Genomic DNA, 23879 nt, shown 5'->3' with positions numbered 1-23879 from the left:
GCCAAAAGCTGAAAGCTTTTCCTCTAAAATCAGGTAGAAGACAGGGATGCCCACTCTTCCCACTGTTACTCAACATAGTACTGGAGGTCCTAGGCACAGCAATTAGACAAAACAAAGAAATACAAGGAATCCAGATTGGTAAAGAAGAAGTTAAACTGTCACTATTTGCAGATGACATGATACTGTACATAAAAAACCCTAAAGACTCCACTCCAAAACTACTAGAACTGATATTGGAATACAGTAAAGTTGCAGGATACAAAATTAACAAACAGAAATCTGTGGCTTTCCTATACACTAACAATGAGCCAATAGAAAGAGAAATCACAAAAACAATTCCATTCACAATTGCATCAAAAAGAATAAAATACCTAACCAAAGAAGTGAAAGACCTATACCCTGAAGACTATAAGACACTCTTAAGAGAAATTAAAGAGAATACTAACAAATGGAAACTCATCACATGCTCTTGGCTAGAAAGAATTAAAATATTGTCAAAATGGCCATCCTGCCCAAAGCAATATACAGATTTGATGTAATCCCTATCAAATTACCAACAACATTCTTCAACGAACTGGAACAAATAGTTCAAAAATTCATATGGAAACACCAAAGACCCCGAATAGCCAAAGCAATCCTGAGAAAGAAGAATAAAGTGGGGGATCTCACTCCCCAACTTCAAGTTCTACTACAAAGCCATAGTAATTAAGACAATTTGGTACTGGCACAAGAACAGAGCCACAGACCAGTGGAACAGATTAGAGACTCCAGACATTAACCCAAACATATATGGTCAATTAATACTCAATAAAGGAGTCATGGACATACAATGGGGAAATGACAGTCTCTTCAACAGATGGTGCTGGCAAAACTGGACAGCTACATGTAAGAGAATGAAACTGGATCACTGTCTAACCCCATACACAAAAGTAAATTCAAAATGGATCAGAGACCTGAATGTAAGTCATGAAACCATAAAACTCTTAGAAAAAAACATAGGCAAAAATCTCTTGGACATAAACATGAGTGACTTCTTCATGAATATATCTCCCCGGGCAAGGAAATTAAAAGCAAGAATGAACAAGTGGGACTATATCAAGTTGAAAAGCTTCTGTACAGCAAAGGACACCATCAATAGAACAAAAAGGTACCCTACAGTATGGGAGAATATATTCGTAAATGACAGATCTGATAATGGCTTGACATCCAAAATACATAAAGAGCTCACGTACCTCAACAAACAAAAAGCAAATAATCCAATTAAAAAATGGGCAGAGGAGCTGAACAGTTCTCCAAAGAAGAAATTCAGATGGCCAACAGACACATGAAAATATGCTCCACATCACTAGTTATCAGAGAAATGCAAACTAAAACCACAATGAGATATCACCTCACACCAGTAAGGATGGCTACCATCCAAAAGACAAACAACAACAAATGTTGGTGAGGTTGTGGAGAAAGGGGAACCCTCCTACACTGCTGGTGGGGATGTAAATTAGTTCAACCATTGTGGAAAGCAGTATGGAGGTTCCTCAAAATGCTCAAAATAGACTTACCATTTGACCCAGGAATTCCACTTCTAGGAATTTATCCTAAGGATGCAGCATTCCAGTTTGAAAAAGACATATGCACCCCTATGTTTATCGCAGCACTATTTACAATAGCCAAGAAATGGAAGCAACCTAAGTGTCCATCAGTAGATGAATGGATAAAGATGTGGTACATATACACAATGGAATATTATTCAGCCATAAGAAGAAAACAAATCCTACCATTTGCAACAACATGGATGGAGCTGGAGAGTATTATGCTCAGTGAAATAAGCCAAGCAGAGAAAGACAAATACCAAATGATTTCACTCATCTGTGGAGTATAAGAACAAAAGAAAAACTGAAGGTACAAAACAGCAGCAGAATCACAGAACCCAAGAATGGACTAACAGTTACCAAAGGGAAAGAGACTGGGGAGAATGGGAGGGTAGGGAGGGATAAGGGCAGGGAAGAAGAAAGGGTATATTATGATTAGCATGTATAATGTGGGGGGTAGGGGAAAGGGGAGGGCTTTGCAACACAGAGCAGACAAGTAGTGATTCTACAACATCTTACTATACTGATGGACAGTGACTATAATGGGATTTGTTGGGGGGACTTGGGGTAGGGGAGAGCCTAGTAAACATAACGTTCTTCATGTAATTGTAGATTAATGATAACAAAATAAAAAATAAAAAAATTTTTAAAAATTTAAATAAATAAATAAATAAATAAATAAATAAATAAATAAATAAATAAATAAAGCAGAGAGCTGAAGTAAGATTCCTAACATATTCTCTGGCAATCAGACAATTCAACAGCCTATCCTAAGGCAGGGCAGACAGTCTTAACTGATATGTCCCCACTGTTTGAGGGTAACCACTATCTTGGGGAAGAACAGAATATATAAATCCCTTGTGTTGGGTTTATTTAGCAGAATTAGCTGGAGAACTCATAGTAAAGGAAAGGAGACATGGTGTCTTTCACCAGACATAAGCACCTTGAGACCACAAGTCAAGCCTACGTCCAACACCACCCACCCCCAGCCCTTTGCCCCATTCTTGAAAGCCTTAAAAGACAGAATCCCCAAACTTTCAATGCACCTCCTTTCTGAGGCCACCCACACTTTTTCTCTCTTTAAGTGCCTAACTTGAAATAAAGCTTTCTCACTGCTCAAATTATTGTGGTTTGTCTGTGTGCTACTTCATTTTATTTCTAAGTCTTCACTCTGTCTTTGTTTTACCTCTAAAAAGTAGGAAGGGGCTGCTAAGAGCTCATATTTGGGCTTGCATGTTTCCGTCACCTGGGTGACCTGGACAGAACTGCAGCTGTGTGGTCTGCTCTTAGTAGCCTGCCTGAAAATCTCCTTTCTTTGGGAAGTTCTGAGAACATAATCTCACTCCATCCTGTGCTCCACAGCTCTCCCAAATCCTGGGGTGGTAGGGGCTGGTCCCCATGCTGTGCAGATCCAAGTGGACACAGGATGGCAGGTGGCCCTGATTTCAGGAATTGGCAAGGAAATCTGAGGCCGAGAACTTTCCCTCTGTGCTTTCCTATTTTCTGCTGCCTGCAAGGCAGCTGCCATTCCCCGCTGCTCTTGCTTTAATGAATTCCTTCCTTACCTACACTCGTCTGACCTGTTGTAGAATTCTTTCTCGCCAGACTGTGTTAATCCCTCCCTGGTCCAGGCTGAGGTTTCTCCTAGTGCCTCACCTAGTGAGCGGGGAGAGACCTCCCCAGACACAGCTGCTCTGCAACAATACCAGGTAGATTAAAAGCTCAAATGCAAAAGCAAGAAAAAAAACTAGAAGGAAATGTAAATATGTATCAAATCTTTGGTTTGAAAATGACTATACTCATAATAATTAAAGAAATCACAGGAGAATTGTTTTAACTATAATTTAACAAAAATTAAAACATTTAATGTGAAAAATACCTCCTACCCAAATTAAATGTAAAATAAAACCTGAAAAATATTTGAGCCAGTATGACAAAGGGCTAATTTACTGTAAAAAAAAAAAACCTCACAAATGGGTAAGAGGCACAAAAAGAATCAGCTCCAACTCCTATGGATAAAGATGTCTGGCTACAGCCAGTTCCTAACTCCGTTCAGAGCAGGGTTCTCTGTAGCACTAAGGGTGAGACAGCTGCAAAACCACACCTGCACAATAAAAATCAGCTCGCAAAAAAATTTAAAGAGTGCCACAAGACCCAACAAACAGAAGAATTCACAACCAAAGAAGTAGATATTAAAAAAATATGAAAAGTGCTCTTTGGAGAAATGTGTATTTAGCACTTTTCCCATTTTTTAATCACATTATTTTTTTTGTTGTTCAAAATAGCCAGCAGACGTACAAAAAGATGCTCAACATCACCAATCATCATGGAAATGTGTATCAAAACCACCACGAGACATCACATTATACCAGTCAGAACAACTATCACCAAGAAGACAAGGGACAAAGGTGCTGACAAGGATGTGTTGAGAACAGAACTCTTTTATACACTATCGGTGGGAATGTAAATTGGTCCAACCACTATGTAAAACAATACGGAGTTTCCTCAGAACATTAAAAATAGATCTACCACATGCTCCAGCTATTCCACTTTTGGGTATATTTACAAATACAATGAAAACAGGACTTTGATGAGATCTATGCTCTCATGTTTATCACAGCATTATTCACAAGATACAGAAACAACTCGTATGTCCATCAGTAGGTAAATGGATAAAAAAAGATGTAGTGCATTTACACCATGGAATATTATTCAGCCTCAAGAAGGGAAGATACCTTCCTATTTACAAGAATATAGATAGATCTTGAGCACATAATGCTAAACAAGATAAGTCAGGCAGAGAAAGACAAATACTGTATGATATCACTTATATGTGGATTCTAAAAAAGTCACACCTATAAAAAGCAGAGAATAAAATGGTGGTTACCATAGGATTGGAGTGGGGGATAAGAGAGATGGTATTTAAGGGTGCAAACTGGTAACAAGTAGTAAATAAGCTATAGAGGTCTAATGCACAATGTGATGAATACAAATAATAATATTGTACTATAATTATGTAATTGATAAAGCTATATTAGCAATCATATTGCAATATATAAACGTACCAAAGTAACACATTGTACACCATCAACTTTTAAAATGTTACACAAAAAAACTCAATAAAAAATATTTTTAAAATATGAAAAGAACATTAAAAATGAACTATATTGAAGTCCTCAAAGAGATAAATGAAGAAAGAGAATCAATGAAACAAAAAAGGAACAGGAAAATATGAAAAAGAATCAATTGGAAATACTGGAAATGATGGATTTAGTCATTGATATTAAAAAACATAATAATAATAAGATGCCCTAAATGGCATGACTGGGACAGGTTAAAAGACAGTCAGTGATTTGGAATCAAGCATTCTCCAAGAATACATCATTAGCAAGTTAAGACATAGGATATATGCAAATCTAGTAATCCTCAGAAAAATTCACATATATGCATGCACACACTAATTTTTACAAACAATTTTAGGAGGTTCCAGAGACCTTGAATCCAACTTCAACCCTAGAATTATGAATACAACAATGTGTCTTAAGATTTGAAATCTGTCCCACTCCATTAATGCATACAATAAAATACTAGTTCAAGGTGCAGGAAACAGACATTAAATATGAGTTAGGATCAAATCAAAGTCAAACCAAGGTAATAAACCAATTAAATCTGATCAAGAAACTCACTAAGAAAGTGTCCTGAATCCTGCTAAACATTCTCTTTTGCAAAACTCAGGTAAGATCAAGAAAATCCATATTATCCATAGCAAATGAAACTGCAGCATACAGCAAAATTGGTTAATTATAATAATTAGCATTTTAGAATGCAGGTATTCTTTTAAAGCTTGTATCGGCATCACAAAATGTGACAAAATAAGTATTTGTGAAAAGCAAAAAAACAATTTTTTAAATAATATTAAATAATCGGTATGGGGATACAAGATTGGTGGAGTTTGAAAGAAAGTAAATTGCTCTAACTTAGAAAAAAGTAACAAAGAAGACTGAAGGGAAAAATCTATAGAAGTTGCCTAGAAGAGGGGGAACTTAAAAGACTAAGCTGGAAAAGAGCAATAAAAAAATTCAGAGGTTGCTACATAGTGATCTGGGATGAGATACACAGAACTTCTAATGGCAATACAAGTGATACATGCTATAAGCTGTATAATGCGAGTTCCACAATATCTTTAGAAAAGTCTCATCTTTTGTTTGTTGTTTTTTAAATGGAGTGGAGAGGCAATGAAGCACTGAATTCTTCTCCAAGGCTGGCCTAAAGTAATTACAGATACAGACAGCTAGCCAAAATCTATTACATAAGAAGGATTTAATTTGCTTTTTATTATGAACTGAAACAGAAATTTTTGGTCCCCATCAAAAAGTCAATGAAAAACAGCTATCTTACACAAATCTCTCAAAACAAATCTCTCAGATTCTGAAAATATGAAAATCTCCCTTGAAATAGAATTGAAATTATTTCAGAATATAAAATTCAAATGTTATACTGAGTATTTTGTGTTTAAGATAGCCAAGATCTTTGGAAGGTAAAATAACTTGTCTGAAGATCTCTAGTGAGAATTTGGAAATAAACTGTGTCTCTTGAATATTTTTTTAAATGCTTTCATAAACTTCAGTGTTAATATTCTTTCAGGATATATATTTCCATAGGATTTCTTCAAGCTGATGTGGAGAAATTATCTTGTTTGATGACCTTGAAACACGTAAGTACATGTATTTATCTTCTTTGAGTATTTTCATGTTACTTCAAAAGTATACAAATCAGGTTGACTTGAAGTTCACAGCTTTATAAAAGAATGGTGCCTGGTTTGAAATAGTAAATTTGAATCGCAACAGATCAGATTCCTTTGAAATACTTTCACATTGCAAACGATGCAGAATAGTCCTGTTCTGATTTTAAAATCTTCATTTGTTGTATACACTTCCCGCTTGGAAACATAACTGTGTATGAGTCTGTCTCATCACATGCCATCTCCCTGATTAGATGATAGAAGCATTTATGTATGAATCTTTGTTTCTCCTCAAAACACATTTCCCTTAGAGAAGAAACTGAAGGACAAGTTTTCAATCTTTGCAGACCACCTACAAAGGCTTTCTTTTCTCAGAACAAAACTTTCTGGCCTGGAACATTCTATTCCCAATTAAAAGCAGCAAACATGAAAATGCTCGGTGTGGAATGGTGCAGTCATGCAGGCCTTCACTGGAGGGAATGTTTTCTTCGTACTCATGAGATAAAATTAAACTGAATTTTCCATCAACATTTGAAGACTTCACTGTAATCATATTTAATGCATGAAAGTATAAGAACTACAGGTACTAAAATCTTGATGAACAAATATGAACAGCATGTATGTTTTCAAAATTCTTTCATTTTACTGCTAAAACGTAACATTTAAGGAAATATGTCATTGAGAAAAACATATACAACTAGCCCTAAATATTTGCAAAATTAAATGGTTCTCAAGAAATCAAAACTAAAGATAATAACTTTTAAATGGCACTCACCAACCACAATTGAAGACTCACAGTGATAATAACCATCACTTTGCTTTTTCTTCAGCATGGAGCAAAGATCTATGCGATGCATCATTTCTTCTCCAAATTTATGACTGATAAATTTTTCATAGAAGTCGGGGTCTATTTTTTTCACTCCCTTGAAGTGACAAAATGAAATCACATCAATCAATCATTTCACCTAGGCAGTCAGTTCACATTTATATCACTTTCTTAGAACCTGCTATTACATTGTAGTATACAGTAGTGCCTACTGGCATTTGAAAATGGATACCACAGAACTGTTGTAAAATTGTTTTTAAAGTTTCCCTGCCAAGGATGAGTTCTATTAAAAAAAAAATTAGAGTGTTGGGTTTAAATTTGGCAGCATGCAGAACTTTGTATTTTTGAGCTTCAGACATAAAAAGTTTATCAAATTGAAATTAGAATTATCAAAGAAAGTAATCTCCAACAATATTGGAGAAATGGGTGAATTCTGAAAATGTGAGTGGACTTAAATTTTATAATGTACAAAATATTTTAACAAAAATGATGCAACTTTTAAACTCCCTATGTAAGAATCATCTGAAAGACAATTCAAAGTTGTTTGAATTGGAGGAGGGGGCCTGTGGATCTTCCAAGTTCTTTTCTACCTGTCCTTTATTCTCAGTGTCTTTCATAGCAGGAAGAGGGCTGGTTGTTGAAAGTTATGATGTTCTTCACACCTCTGTAGTTTCCCAAAACAAGGGAATGAACACGTCCTCCTCCCTTTCCTATACAATGGCCATGCACCCCACCTCAGCGCCAGAATACAGTCCACAAGCTGACGGTACAATCCTTCACAGGGCATGCTTACTGGCTGACCATGTTCTCAACATCTTCTTTCAATTTATATTTCAAAAACCACCCTGTAAATACTTGTCATTTGCTAAACATTAGAAAATATGAAAAAAATACAGAAAAAGAAGAAAATAAAATCATTCATGACTCTACTTTTTATATAAAACACATTAACACTGTGGGATACACCCTTCAGGTCTTTCTATGCATATATATATTATTTCGAGATTATATTTATGTAAGTCTTAATAAAGTGTAATTAGAATACATATTTTTCCTTTCTATTACCAAGTTTTTTATTACAGAAAATTTTAAAGTAGGAATATAAAAAAAATGGAATCATGAACTGCAACTATTATAATTTTGTCATGTTTTATTTTTCTTATACAAAACACTTTTTTATTTTTTTACAGGAATGTGGTTGAGCCATGAGTACTCTTTGATAATCAGCTTTTTTTTTTCAGTTAATACGTTGTGTCAATAAATAACTTACAGATGTATAAAAATATTTTTGTCTCCATAGTACTACAATGTATAGAGATACCATTAATTTATTCATCTAATTCTTTATTTTTGGACATTTAGAGTGCTCTTAATTATTAATATTTTATTTAACATTTTGTATTAATAAATGTTTTTGTTCTGTGTCCAAACTGAGATCCTGATCTTTGCTAACTGCTCCACTCACAGACTTACCCATGTCAGTTAACAATAACTCTATTCCAGTTATCAGGAGGAAAGCCTTGGGGTCATCCTTGATTCTCCTCTTTCTCTCAACCCTATCTCCAATCAAATCGTGTTGGTTCTGCCTTCAAAACATGTTGAATTCTCACCATCCTCTTGTTACCCTTGCCCAACCCACCCATTTCTGTCTTCCACCTGGGTTATCCCAAAGGCCTTCTGTCTTCCCACCCTAGCCTCCTCTACAGCCAGTGATGCTTTGAGAAGATACATCAAATCGGGTCCCTCCTCTGCTCAAAATTCTCCATAGGGTCCCCATTTCTCTAAAAGGAAGAGCCAAATTCCCCAGAACACCCTACAAGACCCTGTTCTGCCCTCTCTGTACATCTTGGGCCTTGTCTTCAATGCCCCCTTACCCCTGCTTCAGCCTCCCTGATCTCCTTTTCTTTCCTTGAACATGCCAGGCACAAGTTCACCTCAAAGACCTGGTACTACCTGTTCCCTCTTCCTAGAATGTTCTTCCACCAGGTATCCTCAGGGCCCATGGCCTACCTCCTTTCATCCCTTACTCAAATATTACTTTCTTAACAGGCCCTCACCTGACCACCTGTTGAATCTGGACTCCCTCCCCAAGAGGTATTCGCAAGTCCACTCTGCCCTCCTCTCTTCATAAACATTTGTGTATATTTTTTCATGGCACTTATCATCATCTAACAAGCTACCTGATTTTTATTATATTGCTTTTCATTGTTTGTCATTACCTGCCTCTCTCCATTAGAATATAAGTTCCACACAGGACAGGATTTTTGCCTCACTTTTAGTCAATGAAATATCCCCAGTGCCTAGAATGGTGCTTAACATAGAGCAGTGCTCAATAAATAATTATCACAAAGGCAGAGGAGAAAGTTTCAAGAAAAGAATACTTGACACATCAAATGCTGTTCATTAATAGTTCATCAAGAAGGAGCTGGGTGTATTTCTTTTCATTTGGTAACAAGAATGCCTTGAGAGAGACAGCAGAGCATAATGCTAAGGTGCAATCAGAAGGAGTGAGTTCAAATTTTTGCCCTGCTACTTTCTAGCCATGTGGTTTGATTTCAGTTTCCTCATCAGTAAAATGGGGTTAACAATAGTACCTACTTCAAAGTGCTATACAGACTAAATGAGTGAATTTATTAAAGTGCTTAGAACAGTGAAGTACAGTAAATGCTACTATATATAAACACTTCATATATATATAGCTATTATTATCATTGATGAACTTTAAGGAATAACTTCAGTACAGGTAAGGTTTCAGGAATTTATTTTTCAGTTCTGAATAAATGCAAACTAACCATTCTTATTTCTTTTTTAAATGCTTTTTCTTTTTTGTGTGTTTGTGCTGGGGTGGGGGAGAGGGAAATGTAGGTGTCATTCCCTTAGGCCAGCCAAGAGAAGACTAGTGACAACTTAGCAGAAAAAAAGGACCTTCAGTTTTCAGGATAACAATGCCGGTACTGGCTAGCCACTGTAATCTCAGCTTTGTCACTTATTTTTTTTTAAGTAAGAAATAAGGGAAACATAAGAATGACTCTCATCTGTTAAGCTAACTAATTAATTTAAGCAAAAAGTAAGGACCAACTATTTTGCAAGAATTCTTCACAGATCATTTCCAACATGAGTCTTAAGGAATTAATTTTTACTAGAGTAAAATGGAATTAATTGTTTAACTCATCATTTATAGAGAGAGCTGTGGTTCAAAAAGGCATTAAGCCAAGAAAACATGTAGATGAACAAGACATTGAAAAGATGCTCAACATCACTAATCATCAGGAAAATACAAATCAAAACTGCAATGAGATATCACCTCATACCAGTCAGAATGTCTACTATCCAAAAAACAAGAAATAAAAAGTGTTGGCGAGCATGTGGATAAAAGGGAACCCTCCTTACACTGCTGATGGGATTACAAATTGGTGCACCCAATATGGAAAGCATGATGGAGATTTCTCAAAAAACTAAAAATAGAAATACTATATGACCCAGCACTTCCATTTCTGGGGATATACCCTTGAAACAAAATCTTTAATTTGAGAAGACATATGCACCCCTATGTTTACCACAGCATTATGTACAACAGCCAAGATATGGAAGCAACCTAAGTGTCCATCAATAGATGAATGGTAAAGAAGATGTGATACATATACACAATGGAATATCATTCAGCCATAAGAAGAAAACAAATCCTACCACTTGCAACAACATGGATGGACCTAGAGGGTATTATGTTAAGTGGAATAAATAAGTTAAAGATGAATACCATATGGTTTCACTTGTATGAGGAATCTGAAAAACAAATGAACAAACAAAACAGACTCATAAACAGAGAACAAACAGTTGGTTATGGGATGGGAAGGGAATGGATGAAATAGGTGAAGGGGATACAGAGCTACAAACTTCAAATTAGAAGAAAATTTAGTCACAGAAACAGAATTATAGCATAGGGGATGAAGCTCAGTATTGAAATATGTTTGTATGGTTACAGATGGTAACTGCACTTATCATGATGCACATTTACTATCATATGTAAATGATGCATCACTAAGTTGTTTATCTGAAACCAACATAATACTGTACATAAATTATATTTCAATAAAAAAATAAAAAATGCATGAATCCTTACAAGGCACTGGAAGTATATGCTCTGATCAAAAGATATCTTTAATAATATAAAGACTCTAGAAATAGAGAATAATCTGCTTTGTCTGATATATAATATTAGCATGAGCTTTGTTCTCTAGGGAATTTTTTGTTTGGCAATGTATTTCCTTTTTTTTTTTTCAGGCTCTTTGTCCAAGGGCAATATATATATTTTCCAGTAAAATGCATCTGAATTAGTCTCACCATCCAGCTGCAGCAGGGAGCATTTGCTTTCATAATAAAAGAAAGGCCTATCATTCTAAGAAAACAAGTATATCAAAACTGTCTATCATTAATATCATTAATTTAAGGCTATGGAGCCTCCTATTTTCTGAATGGATCCATTGGGTTGTCAAAATAGTCCCAGAAACGTCACCCCGCAAGGTTATATTTTAAAGCTAAAAAGGCTGTTGTTGGAGGGGGGAGCTAAGATGGCGGCGTGAGTAGAGCAGCAGAAATCTCCTCCCAAAACCACATATATTTTTGAAAATACAACAAAGACAACTCTTCCTAAAAGAGAGACCAGAAGACACAGGACAACAGCCAGACTACATCCACACCTGCGAAAACCCAGTGCCTTGCGAAGGGGGTAAGATACAAGCCGCGGCCCGGCGGGACCTGAGCACCTCTCACCCCAGCACCCGGCGGGAGGAGAGGAGTTGGAGCAGGGAGGGACAGGGAGCCCAGGACTGCTAAATAGCCAGCCCTAGCCATCCACACCCAGAGCGCAGACACAGTGCATGCGTGGGATGCTGGAAACTAGGGAAACAGGACAGGAAGACCTGTGAGCGGGTCCCTGTAGCCGGCGCCCCTGGGACAAAGAACAGTGAGTGCTTTTTGAAAGTCTTAAAGGGACAGGGACCCCACAGCTGGATGGAAGTGTCCTGGGACACTCAGCCCAGCAGCTGAGAATCCTGGGGAACTCTGGGCACCCTAACCCCCTGGACAGCAGGACAGCTCAGAGGCCCCTCACGGAGATAAACAGCCTCCAGGCCATTTCCCCTCTGACACAGCTCCGCCATATCAGAGCAGTAGCCCAAGACAGGCCATGCCCACAGCAAGCATGGAGCTAAACTCCATACTGGCCGGGCAAGAATCAGAAGCCTCATCTGTGTGCAGCTGCCCAGCACAAGCTGCTGGAGGTTGCTGTTCTCCCAGGAGAGGAAGGCCACAAACCAACAAGAAGGGACATTCTCCCAGCCATCACTTGCGCCAGCTCCGCAAACTATCTCTATGGCCATGAAAAGGCAAAACAATTTGATACAGACCAAAATCACAACCCCTGAGAAGGAGATAGACCTAACCAGTCTTCCTGAAAAAGAATTCAAAATAAAAATCATAAACTTGCTGATGGAGCTGCAGAGAAATATACAAGAGCTAAGGGATGACGTCTGGAGGGAGATTACAGAAGTGAATCCTTACAAGGCACTGGAAGTATATGCTCTGATCAAAAGATATCTTTAATAATATAAAGACTCTAGAAATAGAGAATAATCTGCTTTGTCTGATGTATAATATTAGCATGAGCTTTGTTCTCTAGGGAATTTTTTGTTTGGCAATGTATTTCCTTTTTTTTTTTCAGGCTCTTTGTCCAAGGGCAATATATATATTTTCCAGTAAAATGCATCTGAATTAGTCTCACCATCCAGCTGCAGGATTTATAAGGATTTATAAGCAGAATGGATAAGATGCAAGAGGCCATTGATGGAATAGAAAACAGAGAACAGGAACACAGAGAAGCTGATGCAGAGAGAGACAAAAGGATCTCCAGGAATGAAACAATATTAAGAGAACTGTGAGACCAATCCAAAAGGAACAATATCTGCATTATATGGGTACCAGAAGAAGAAGAGAGAGGAAAAAGGGACAGAAAGTGTCTTTGAAGAAATAATTGCTGAGAACTTCCCGAAACCGGGGGAGGAAATACTTGCTCAGATTACGGAGGCACACAGAACTCCCAACAGAAGGGACCCAAAGAGGACAACACCAAGACACAGAATAATTAAAATGGCAAAGATCAAGGACAAGGACAGAGTATTAAAGGCAACCAGAGAGAGAAAAAAGGTCACCTACAAAGGAAAACCCATCAGGCTATCATCAGACTTCTCAACAGAAACCTTACAGGCCAGAAGAGAATGACATGATATATTTAATGCAATGAATCAGAAGGGCCTTGAACCAAGGATAGTGTATCCAGCACAATTATCATTTAAATATGAAGGAGGGATTAAACAATTCGAAGACAAGCAAAAGTTGAGCGAATTTGCCTCCCACAAACCACCACTAAAGAGTATTTTAGAGGGACTGCTCAAGATGGGAGCACTCCTAAAAAGAGCACAGAACAAAACACCCAACATATGAAGAATGGAGGGGGAGGAATAAGAAGGGAAAGAAATAATCATCAGACTGTGTTTATAATAGCTCAATAAGCAAGTTAAGTTAGACAGTAAGGTAGCAAAGAAGCTAACCTTGAACCTTTGGTAACCATGAATCTAAAGCCTGCAATAGCAATAAGTACATATCTTTCAATAATCACCCTACATGTAAATGGACTTAATGTACCAATCAAAAGACACAGAGTAATAGAATGGATAAAAAAGCAAGACCCATCTATATGCTGCTTACAAGAGATTCACCTCAAACCCAAAGACATGCAAAGATTAAAAGTCAAGTGATGGAAAAAGAAATTTCATGCAAAGAACAGGGAGAAAAAAGCAGGTGTTGCAATACTAGTATCAGACAAAATAGACTTCAAAACAAAGAAAGTCACTAGAGATAAAGAAGGACACTACATAATGATAAAGGGCTTAGTCCAACAAGAGAATATAACCATTATAAACATATATGCACCCAATACAGGAGCACCAATATATGTGAAACAAATACTAACAGAATTAAAGGAGGAAATAGAATGCAATGCATTCATTCTGGGAGAACTTAACATACCACTCACTACTTCAAAGGACAGATCATAAGTAAGGACACAGAGGCACTGAACAACACAATAAAATAGATGGACCTAATAGACATCTATAGAACTCTACATCAAAAAGCAAAAGAGTACACATTCTTCTAAAGTGCACATGGAACATTCTCCAGAATAGACCACATACTAGGCCACAAAAAGAGCCTCAATAAATTCAAAAAGATTGAAATCCTACCAGCCAACTTTTCAGACCACAAAGGTATAAAACTAGAAATAAATTGTACAAAGAAAGCAAAAAGGCTCACAAACACATGGAGGCTTAACAACATGCTCTTAAATAATCAATGGATCAATGACCAAATCAAAATGGAGATCCAGCAATATATGGAAACAAACGACAACAACAACACAAAGCCCCAACTACTGTGGGACACAGCAAAGCAGTCTTAAGAAGAAAGTATATAGCAATCCAGGCATATTTAAAGAAGGAAGAACAATCCCAAATGAATACTCTAATATCAAAATTATCGAAATTGGAAAAAGAAGAACAAATGAGGCCTAAGGTCAGCAGACGGAGGGACATAATAAAGATCAGAGAAGAAATAAATAAAATTGAGAGGAATAAAACAATAGCAAAAATCAATAAAACCAAGAGCTGATTCTTTAAGAAAATAAACAAAACAGAAAAGCCTCTAGCCAGACTTATTAAGAGAAAAAGAGAGTCAACACACATTAACAGAATCAGAAATGAGAAAGGAAAAATCACAACAGACCCCACAGAAATATAAAGAATTAATAGAGAATACTATGAAGACCTATATGCTAACAAGCTGCAAAATCTAGGATAAATGGACAACTTCCTAGAAAAATACAACCTTCCAAGACTGACCCAGAAAGAAACAGAAAATCTAAACAGACCAATTACCAGCAACAAAATTGAATCGGTAATCAAAAAACTACCCAAGAACAAAACCCACGGGCCAGATGGATTTACCTCGGAATTTTATCAGACATATAGAGAAGACGTAACACCCATTCTCCTTAAAGTTTTCCAAAAAATAGAAGAGAAGGAATACTCCCAAACTCATTCTATGAAGCCAACATCACCCTAATACCAAAACCAGGCAAAGACCCCACCAAAAAAGAAAACTACAGACCAATATCCCTGATGAACGCAGAAGCAAAAATACTGAACAAAATATTAGCAACCCAAATTCAAAAATACATCAAGAGAATCATACACCATGACCAAGTGGGATTCATCCCAGGGATGCAAGGATGGTACAACATTTGAAAATCCATCAACATCATCCACCACATCAACAAAAAGAAGGACAAAAACCACATGATCATATCCCTAGATGCTAAAAAAGCATTCAACATTCATTCATGGTAAAAACTCTCAAAAAAATGGGCATAAAGGGCAAGTACCTCAACATAATAAAGGCCATATATGATAAACCCACAGCTAACATCATACTGAACAGCGAGAGGCTGAAAGCTTTTCCTCTGAGATCGGGAACAAGACAGGGATGGCCACTCTCCCCACTGTTATTCAACATAGTACTGGAGGTCCTAGCCATGGTAATTGGACAAAACAAAGAAATACAAGGAATCCAGATTGGTAAAGAAGAAGTCAAACTGTCACTATTTGCAGATTACATGATATTGTACATAAAAAACCCTAAAGACTCCACTGCAAAACTACAAGAACTAATATCGGAATTCAGCAAAGTTGCAGGATACAAAATTAACACACAGAAATCTGTAGCTTTCCTATACACTAACAATGAACTAATAGAAAGAGAAATCAGGAAAACAATTCCATTCACCATTGCATCAAAAAGAATAAAATACCTAGGAATAAACTTAACCAAGGAAGTGAAAGACCTATACCCTGAAAACTACAAGACACTCTTAAGAGAAATTAAAGAGGTCACTAACAAATGGAAACTCATCCCATGCTCCTGGCTAGAAAGAATTAATATCATCAAAATGGACATCCTGCCCAAAGCAATATAAAGATTCAATGCAATCACTATCAAATAACCAACAGCATTCTTCAATGAACTGGAACAAATAGTTCAAAAATTCATATGGAACCATAAAAGACCCCGAATAACCAAAGCAATCCTGAGAAGGAAGAATAAAGTGGGAGAGATCTCGCTCCCCAACTTCAAGCTCTACTACAAAGCCACAGTAATCAATACAATTTGGTACTGGCACAAGAACAGAGCCACAGACCAATGGAACAGAACAGAGATTCCAAACATTAACCCAAACATATATGGTCAACTAATATTCGATAAAGGGGCCATGGACATACAATGGGGAAATGACAATCTCTTCAACAGAAGGTGCTGGCAAAACTGGACAGCTACATGTAAGAGAATGAAACTGGATCACTATCTAACCCCATACACAAAAGTAAATTTGAAATGGATCAAAGACCTGAATGTAAGTCATGAAACCATAAAACTCTTAGAAAAAAACATAGGCAAAAATCTCTTGGACATAAACATGAGTGACTTCTTCATGAACAAATCTCTCCAGGCAAGGGAAACAAAAGAAAAAATGAACAAGTGGAACTATATCAAGCTAAAAAGCTTCTGTACAGCAAAGGACACCATCAATAGAACAAAAAGGTATCCTACAGTATGGGAGAACATATTCATAAATGACAGATCCGATAAAGGATTGACATCCAAAATATATAAACAGTTCACATGCCTCAACAAACAAAAAACACATAATCCAATTTAAAAATGGGCAGAGGAGCTGAATAGACAGTTCTCTAAAGAAGAAATCCAGATGGCCAACAGGCACATGAAAAGATGCTCCACATCGCTTGTCATCAGAGAAATGCAAACTAAAACCACAATGAGATATCACCTCACACCAGTAAGCATGGCTACCATCAAAAAGACAAACAACAACAAATGTTGGTGAGGTTGTGGAGAAAGGGGAACCCTCCTACTCTGCTGGTGGGAATGTAAATTAGTTCAACCATTGTGGAAAGCTACTTGGAGGTTCCTCAGAATTCTCAAAATAGAAATACCATTTGACCCAGGAATTTCACTTCTAGGAATTACCCCAAGAATGCAGCACTCTGGTTTGAAAAAGTCACATGCACCCCTATGTTTATTGCCGCACTATTTACAATAGCCAAGATATGGAAGCAACCTAAATGTCCATCGTAGATGAATGGATAAAGAAGATGTGGTACATATACTCAATGGAATATTACTCAGCCTTAAGAAAAAAACAGATCCTACCATTCACAACAACATGGATGGAGCTAGAGGGTATTATGCTCAGTGAAATAAGCCAGGTGGAGAAAGACAAGTACCAAATGATTTCACTCATACGTGGAATATAAGAACAAAGGAAAACTGAAGGAACAAAACAGCAGCAGAATCACAGAACCCAAGAATGGACTAATAGTTACCAAATGGAAAGGGACTGGGGAGGATGGGTGAGAAGGAAGGGACAAGGGCAGGGAAAAAGAGAGGGGGCATTACGATTAGCATGTATAGTGGGGGGTGGCACGGGGAGGGCTTTGCAACACAGAGCAGACAAGTAGTGATTCTACAACATCTTACTATGCTGATGGAGAGTGACTGTGAAGGGGTATGTGGAAGGGACTTGGTGAAGGGGGGAGCCTAGTAAACATACTGTTCTTCATGTAATTGTAGATTAATGATACCAAAATAAAATAATAAAATTTTAAAAAGGCTGTTGATGACATCATTTTCAGGTTTTGGACCCTAAATTATTCTCCACTTCCCTTCCTCAGAGGTCAGGCCCTTACTAAGGTACCCTGTCATTTAAAGTTCAGTGGAGATAGAACATGTTAAGAGAGCTCAAAGAAAATCACAAAAATGGTTAAAGCCAGGGAAATCTGACCTATAAAGGCTAAGAAAGTTGGCATCATTTCCAATGTGGAGAAACAATATGTGGGGTATCTTTGACAAAACCATGCTAAGGAGGGGTGTTGAATTCTGAATATGCTTGGTGGCTGTCTAGTACTATTTCTGAATGTTATTTTTGCCTTGAACCTAACAGAGACAAGGCATATTTTTAAGGGCCTCACATTTGTAACTCAATATAGCTGACATGTCAATTATGCAATATAACATTGAAAGAGAAAATAGGAAGTTAAATACAGCATATCAGATATTGAAATAATAAAGTAGTGGCAAGATACATCAAACAGGAAAACTTTTCAACAGTGTCTTAATCATTAGAAATGAAGTCTTTCCTTTAGCCCATTTTCAGTCATAGTTTATGGAGAATTATAAGTGATGTTCAAAGCCACTGGATAACCTTTGATATGATGTACCATGCTACCCTGAGAATTTCATTCTTGATTGTAACTTGGCACCCCAACAGCCAATACAGGAAAAATGCCACTGAGAGTATGAGTATTTTTAGAATCATCTGATGGCTGCATCTGAGGAGTTAGTGGAAATTATTTCCTCAGGAAGCACTCACCAGATCATTTACATTTAGCTAAATGATATGTATAATTTAATATGTACCAAAGAGGGCTCAGGCTTGTATTATCATCATCCAACTCTATTTTCAATTTAGGAAGTGAAGAGAGCCAAGAAATATGAAATTCACATTAGTTAACAATCTGAACGTGGAAATCATTCATTTAAGGTTGTGAAGGGTAAAGAACTTATTATCCATCTTTAATGCAAAGTTATTGTGATCCAAAGGAACAATGAAATGTCAGTTTTATTAAGAAGGGTTGGCTTTTTTAAAAATATAAGTTAATTTTTTATTGTAACTTATCTTTTTATCATAATCACAATTTCCATGATGAAAATATAAACAGGCTGCATATCAGACAAAAAAATTACATGTCCTACTGATGGTAAGCTTGGCATTCCCGGACTTGCTGTGTGTTCCAGTAGTTTACTCTTGTCACGCAGCTATAAAAGAAACGTGCATTTCCTATGATAATGACTAGAAACTGAAGTCAGAATGTACATTAAGAGTCAAACCAAACATTGGGGACCAGCTGGTTAAAGACGAATGGTAATCTTTTACACTTATTTTCATAAGTGGGAAAAGGTTATATATCTTTCTTTAGTGGTATGATACTGGTTGAAAAACTAAAATCATTTCTATGATTTCATGATCACTGCCCCTAATGAAAAGTTACATATTGGCAATTCAAAGTTATACAAAGAGTATATATTGACATGGGACTTCTCTGAGGCAAAACTTAACTACAATTCTTAATGACCCCTTTCTATCTCTTGGCATAACTACATTTTCCGTGCTTTGCACTGTTTCATTTTCACCCTCCTCCTGATATAGATTCGACACCCTCCGTGTCAGCTGCAGCCATCCCTCAGCCCCACTTAGTCAGGGTAACAGAGGCCCTTCCCTTCAGGCTCCATTCTGCCCAGGGATGCAAAGCTACAAGCAATGTCACCGCAACAGCTGACAGGCTCTAGGATAGCGTGGTGACTTCTGATCCCATGTCCAGCACCCCTGGATCACAACTGCCTGGCAGCCTTCCCATCTCTTCTTCCCACCGCTCTGGGGCAGCCCATGGGGCTGGGCTCTGCCTTGGTCCCCCAGTCCACCATGCCTGCTTCCTGCCTGAGACCCTGACACCCTGCCCCGTGCCTGTTACTAAGCTTAGAGATGAAAAGTAAGGAGTTAAAGAGACTAGAAAAGACATGGTGCTTTGCTTACTGCATTGGACCAATCTGAAAAGAAATGGTGTGCTTTCATGGGTATAACAGAAGTTTAAAAAAAAAAAACCATAGCATTTACTAAGTACAGGCACTGCTGTAAGAACTTTTATTAACTCACTTAATAATCACAATAACCCTGTGAGGTTGGTAATGTCATAATTACTAGGTAAGAAAACGGAATCACAGCGAATTAGGTCACTTACTGAAACAAACACAGTAGTAAGAGGTACAGCTTGAATTTGGATTCAGGACAAGTAGAAAACAGAGATAAATTGAAAAGAATAGAATCATAATATATAAGCTCTTCACTGTTCACTCTAAAATATTAAAATTCTAAGCACATTAATTTTTCATGTAATCATAAATACTACCATATTTCTAAAGCAAGTGTGAAAATCACTTTGGGAATCTCTACTATTCTAAAATACCTGCCTTCAACATGCTGCATTAATATTAATAAATCAATTCATAATTGTATGTTCATAGTAAATGAACTTCATAGAGGAAAATGAGAAAGAATTCATAGATGTTACTTATACATAGAAAAAACTATCCAAATAATCAGCCTGTACAAAGGACTCTTCTTATACTGTTAATATGCAAATAATCAAGTAAAATACTGGCAAAGATTGTCTAGGTTTTCTAAACGAGCTGTTTATTTGAGTACACAGTAGTTCTCAATTCTTCAGTTGACTTGATGCTGAAGCATCTACACAGCTCACCATGGGGCTTCTTCAGGTAGGTCATCTTAATCCCTCTATAAACTTGTTCTTAGCACCACCGCCTCATTTAATCTTGAGGCTTCAGGGAAAGAAAAAGTAAAAAATTCTTTACCCTAGCATTGTATCTAACCATTCACAGTATTTCACCTTTCAGCAAGTAATAAACAGAAACATACCTGCTAGAGCTCTGTTTTGAATCTACTGTTGACACTTTGTTCTACCTAGACTAACACTTAGAGAAGAGCTAGCTGCTCCTCGGTGGCATCAAGGGGCAAGGAAAGCAGTCACAAAGCAAAGGTGATATGCAGCTTCTAATAGGACAAGCCGCTTCACAGAAGTCACCGAGAGCTTTCTGTATTGCTTCCTGGGCCTGGAGTTTCTTTCCATGAGGTGCTGACATCAAACAGAACAGAAGAAACATGGCTTCAGCCTACAAAGATCTCACTTACACTGACTCATGACATGTTGTTCAGAGAGACAACAGTTTGATGGTACCCAAGACGTTCTCAAGGCTATGAGCTCACTGGACACATGTAATTCATGAAAGAGTCTGTTCCATGTAAGCTAGTTCTTTGTCTGCTTAGCAAACCTCTTCTCAATTCCTCCTCACATCTTCTCAGGTATTGCATGAGAGATCACACAATACCTGAGATGTTTGTAACTGTGTATTTGCACATGGTTCTTCTCATTATAATGAAACAAAGAAAGAATCTCATAACTGAGGCACCCAAGATGATTCCTACAGCTCAATCTCAGCTGGACTCTCAGCTCCCCTTGCTCAAACTCCAGCTGTATTCTTGGCTCACCACAGTCTTGTGGTCACACAAATATAAACAAGCCACAGCCTACTCCTCCCTATCACATCTGTTTTCCTAATATTTCGCTGTTTGGAACAAATAACAACATGTTGTCCTGAATTCACCAACTTAACCACCAAGTTCTATGAACTAAAGATAAAATATAAAATATCTTCCACCTCAAAATTTCTCACCATATATGGTCTATACACTTACAACTTAACCTAAGATGCTTTCCTCCTTCAATGCAATAGCTTTCCCTTCTAGTAAATTCTTGCCAACATTAAGTAAGTGACGCCCGCAAGCCACTGGTGTAAAAAATTCTCAGGATCTCAACAGTGAAACATGACTAAAGCTGTTCTGCAGAAGATCATTCAGAAATAAGTTCATAGACAGATCCTAACAAACAATTTTAACTTGCCCTGTAATACTGGGCTATACACTGCAACACACTTATATTGTGGTTGAACGTATTCTGCTTTGATAGCCAAGAGGTCAAAATTCACCTATATTGATTAGATTATCTATAAACAGAACTTCAGACCTAACTACAGCCAAAGATACAATTTAAATGAGAGTTAAATACCTAGACAGTGTAGAAGGGACTGTACTTTGGCAAAATATTTTAAATATATCCACAGACATCACTAATTGTAGCCTTGTAATGTTAAGCAGAAAGACCTAGAGTGTTTTTGTAGCCCATCCTGCTCCTATGCATCTAGTACTTGTTTCTTTCTCACTTTCTTATAAATTAATCAATTTCCTTTACTCTCCTCCCATTAACCTTCTTCCTTCCTCCCCCTCACCCATTTATCTCAATAAAATGCTTTATCTTACCTAACCATCCTCTTTCAACTGCCCAGGCGTACTCCCTGTATACCACTTAGGACAGAAGCCCCTACCTACCAGAGGAAGGTGCCCCAACAAAGGATCATTGCAAGAGCTGAGTGAGGGAGTGGGTAAGAAATAACATCACTAGATTTACACCAAGTGTGCTCTTGGTCAGGAAATGGAACAAGGAAGAAAGGTGCTCAATGATACAAGCCTTTCCACTTTATCTGGTTGGAAACGTTCCCTGGATATCCTACTAGATAAGAGGGTTTGATAGAAAAAAAATATGATAGTTGGATATGGAACAGTCCTTAAATACATGACCCAAGAATCATGTAGCTCTTAAACCAATTTCAAAATGAATGCTTTTCTCCAAGTAGAGCAAGAAATGTACCCAAAATCACTGACAAGATCTCCAAGTTCTGTGAAGCATATCAGACTCAAAGAGAAAACAGGGATTTGATGCCCCTGTGCTGAGGCAATCTGCTACCCAGAAGCACCGCTGTTCAACTGACAACATTCCTGAAGGGTTCTGCTCCTGCACCTTGCATCATACACTGGAAACAATTCCTAAAAGGAAGAACTACCACACTGGCAAAGACTGCCTGACAGCAAGCTCCATGAGGCATTTAAGAAAAAGCTCCCCAAAGTCCAGAGAAAGACTCTTCACTCCAGAATGGCACTATATCTTTGAATTGTTTAGACCTACAGGGGAGATCCTGGAACAGGAGATTGGTGAGTCAAGGAAAAGGAGAAGAGCTGAGCCTAACTAGTCTGCAGAAGACAACCATTAGGAAAAAAAAAAAAAAAGGATAAATATGTGTATTTCATTTTGTTTTCTGCATAAAATGTAAACTGAAAAAAAGTTTATCCAAAGATTTAATATGACACACATTGCCATGCCAAATAATTTTATGTATGACATGTAATTGGAATCTTTTGTCCATACTTCAAATTAAATCAAACATTTATGAAGTCTCCCCTTGGTATACACTTGAAATACAGTTGTATATCAAGATGTTATGTAAGAGATTGGTGTCACTGTGAAATATTCTATGTTCTATACATTATCAAATATAAAAAGCTTTCTATGTATGTAAATTATATAGATCATTCATATATGTACACAAAAATTTAAAAATAATTGCTTTGCTACAAAACAAAAAAAAACAAAGTTACATGGCTTTCCTAATGGACTCAGAGTTAGTACATATCTATAAATATTAGGTTAAAGATTGCTTCAAGTAGAGTACAGTAAAAAAGGGTATTAGACAAGCCAATAATTTTCACACAATCTTTTCATTTAGAGATTTTTAAAATTCAGTATCTTTAAAATTTCAAGAAGTACTCCTAGACTAATAAAATGGACTTTGGATTTGGTAGGCAAAAAATAAATTAAAACAAAATGGCCATCCTGCCTAAAGCAATCTACAGATTCAATGCAATCCCTATTAAATTCCAACAGCATTCTTCAACGAACTGAAACAAATAGTTCAAAAATTCATATGGAACCACAAAGACCCCGAATAGCCTAAGCAATCCTGAGAAGGAAGAATAAAGCAGGGGGGTTCTCGCTTCCCAACTTCAAGCTCTACT

General features: G+C 37.2%; 1 protein-coding gene across 5 annotated transcripts in view; it reads right to left on the bottom strand.

Annotated features, from left to right (window-relative positions):
• Positions 1-23879, bottom strand: part of AKAP7 (A-kinase anchoring protein 7) — a 251554-nt gene that overhangs the window by 161439 nt on the left and 66236 nt on the right. For 4 of the 5 annotated variants that reach the window (XR_012124227.1, XM_036994094.2, XM_073219624.1 and 1 more), the window contains one exon: positions 7103-7250. Coding sequence is in view for 4 of the 5 variants with exons in the window: in XM_036994094.2 (XP_036849989.2) it covers positions 7103-7250 (148 nt within the window). In the remaining variant the exon portion in view is untranslated. Of the gene's footprint in view, positions 1-5495; positions 6871-7102; positions 7251-23879 lie in introns of those variants that run through there. The other variant, XM_073219623.1, reaches the window with a different exon arrangement.

This window comes from Manis javanica, chromosome 13 (genome assembly GCF_040802235.1).
Source record: "Manis javanica isolate MJ-LG chromosome 13, MJ_LKY, whole genome shotgun sequence".
NCBI lineage: Eukaryota > Metazoa > Chordata > Mammalia > Pholidota > Manidae > Manis > Manis javanica.
The sequence above is the reverse complement of the archived record's forward strand: the minus strand, read 5'-3'. Positions and strand labels throughout refer to the sequence as shown.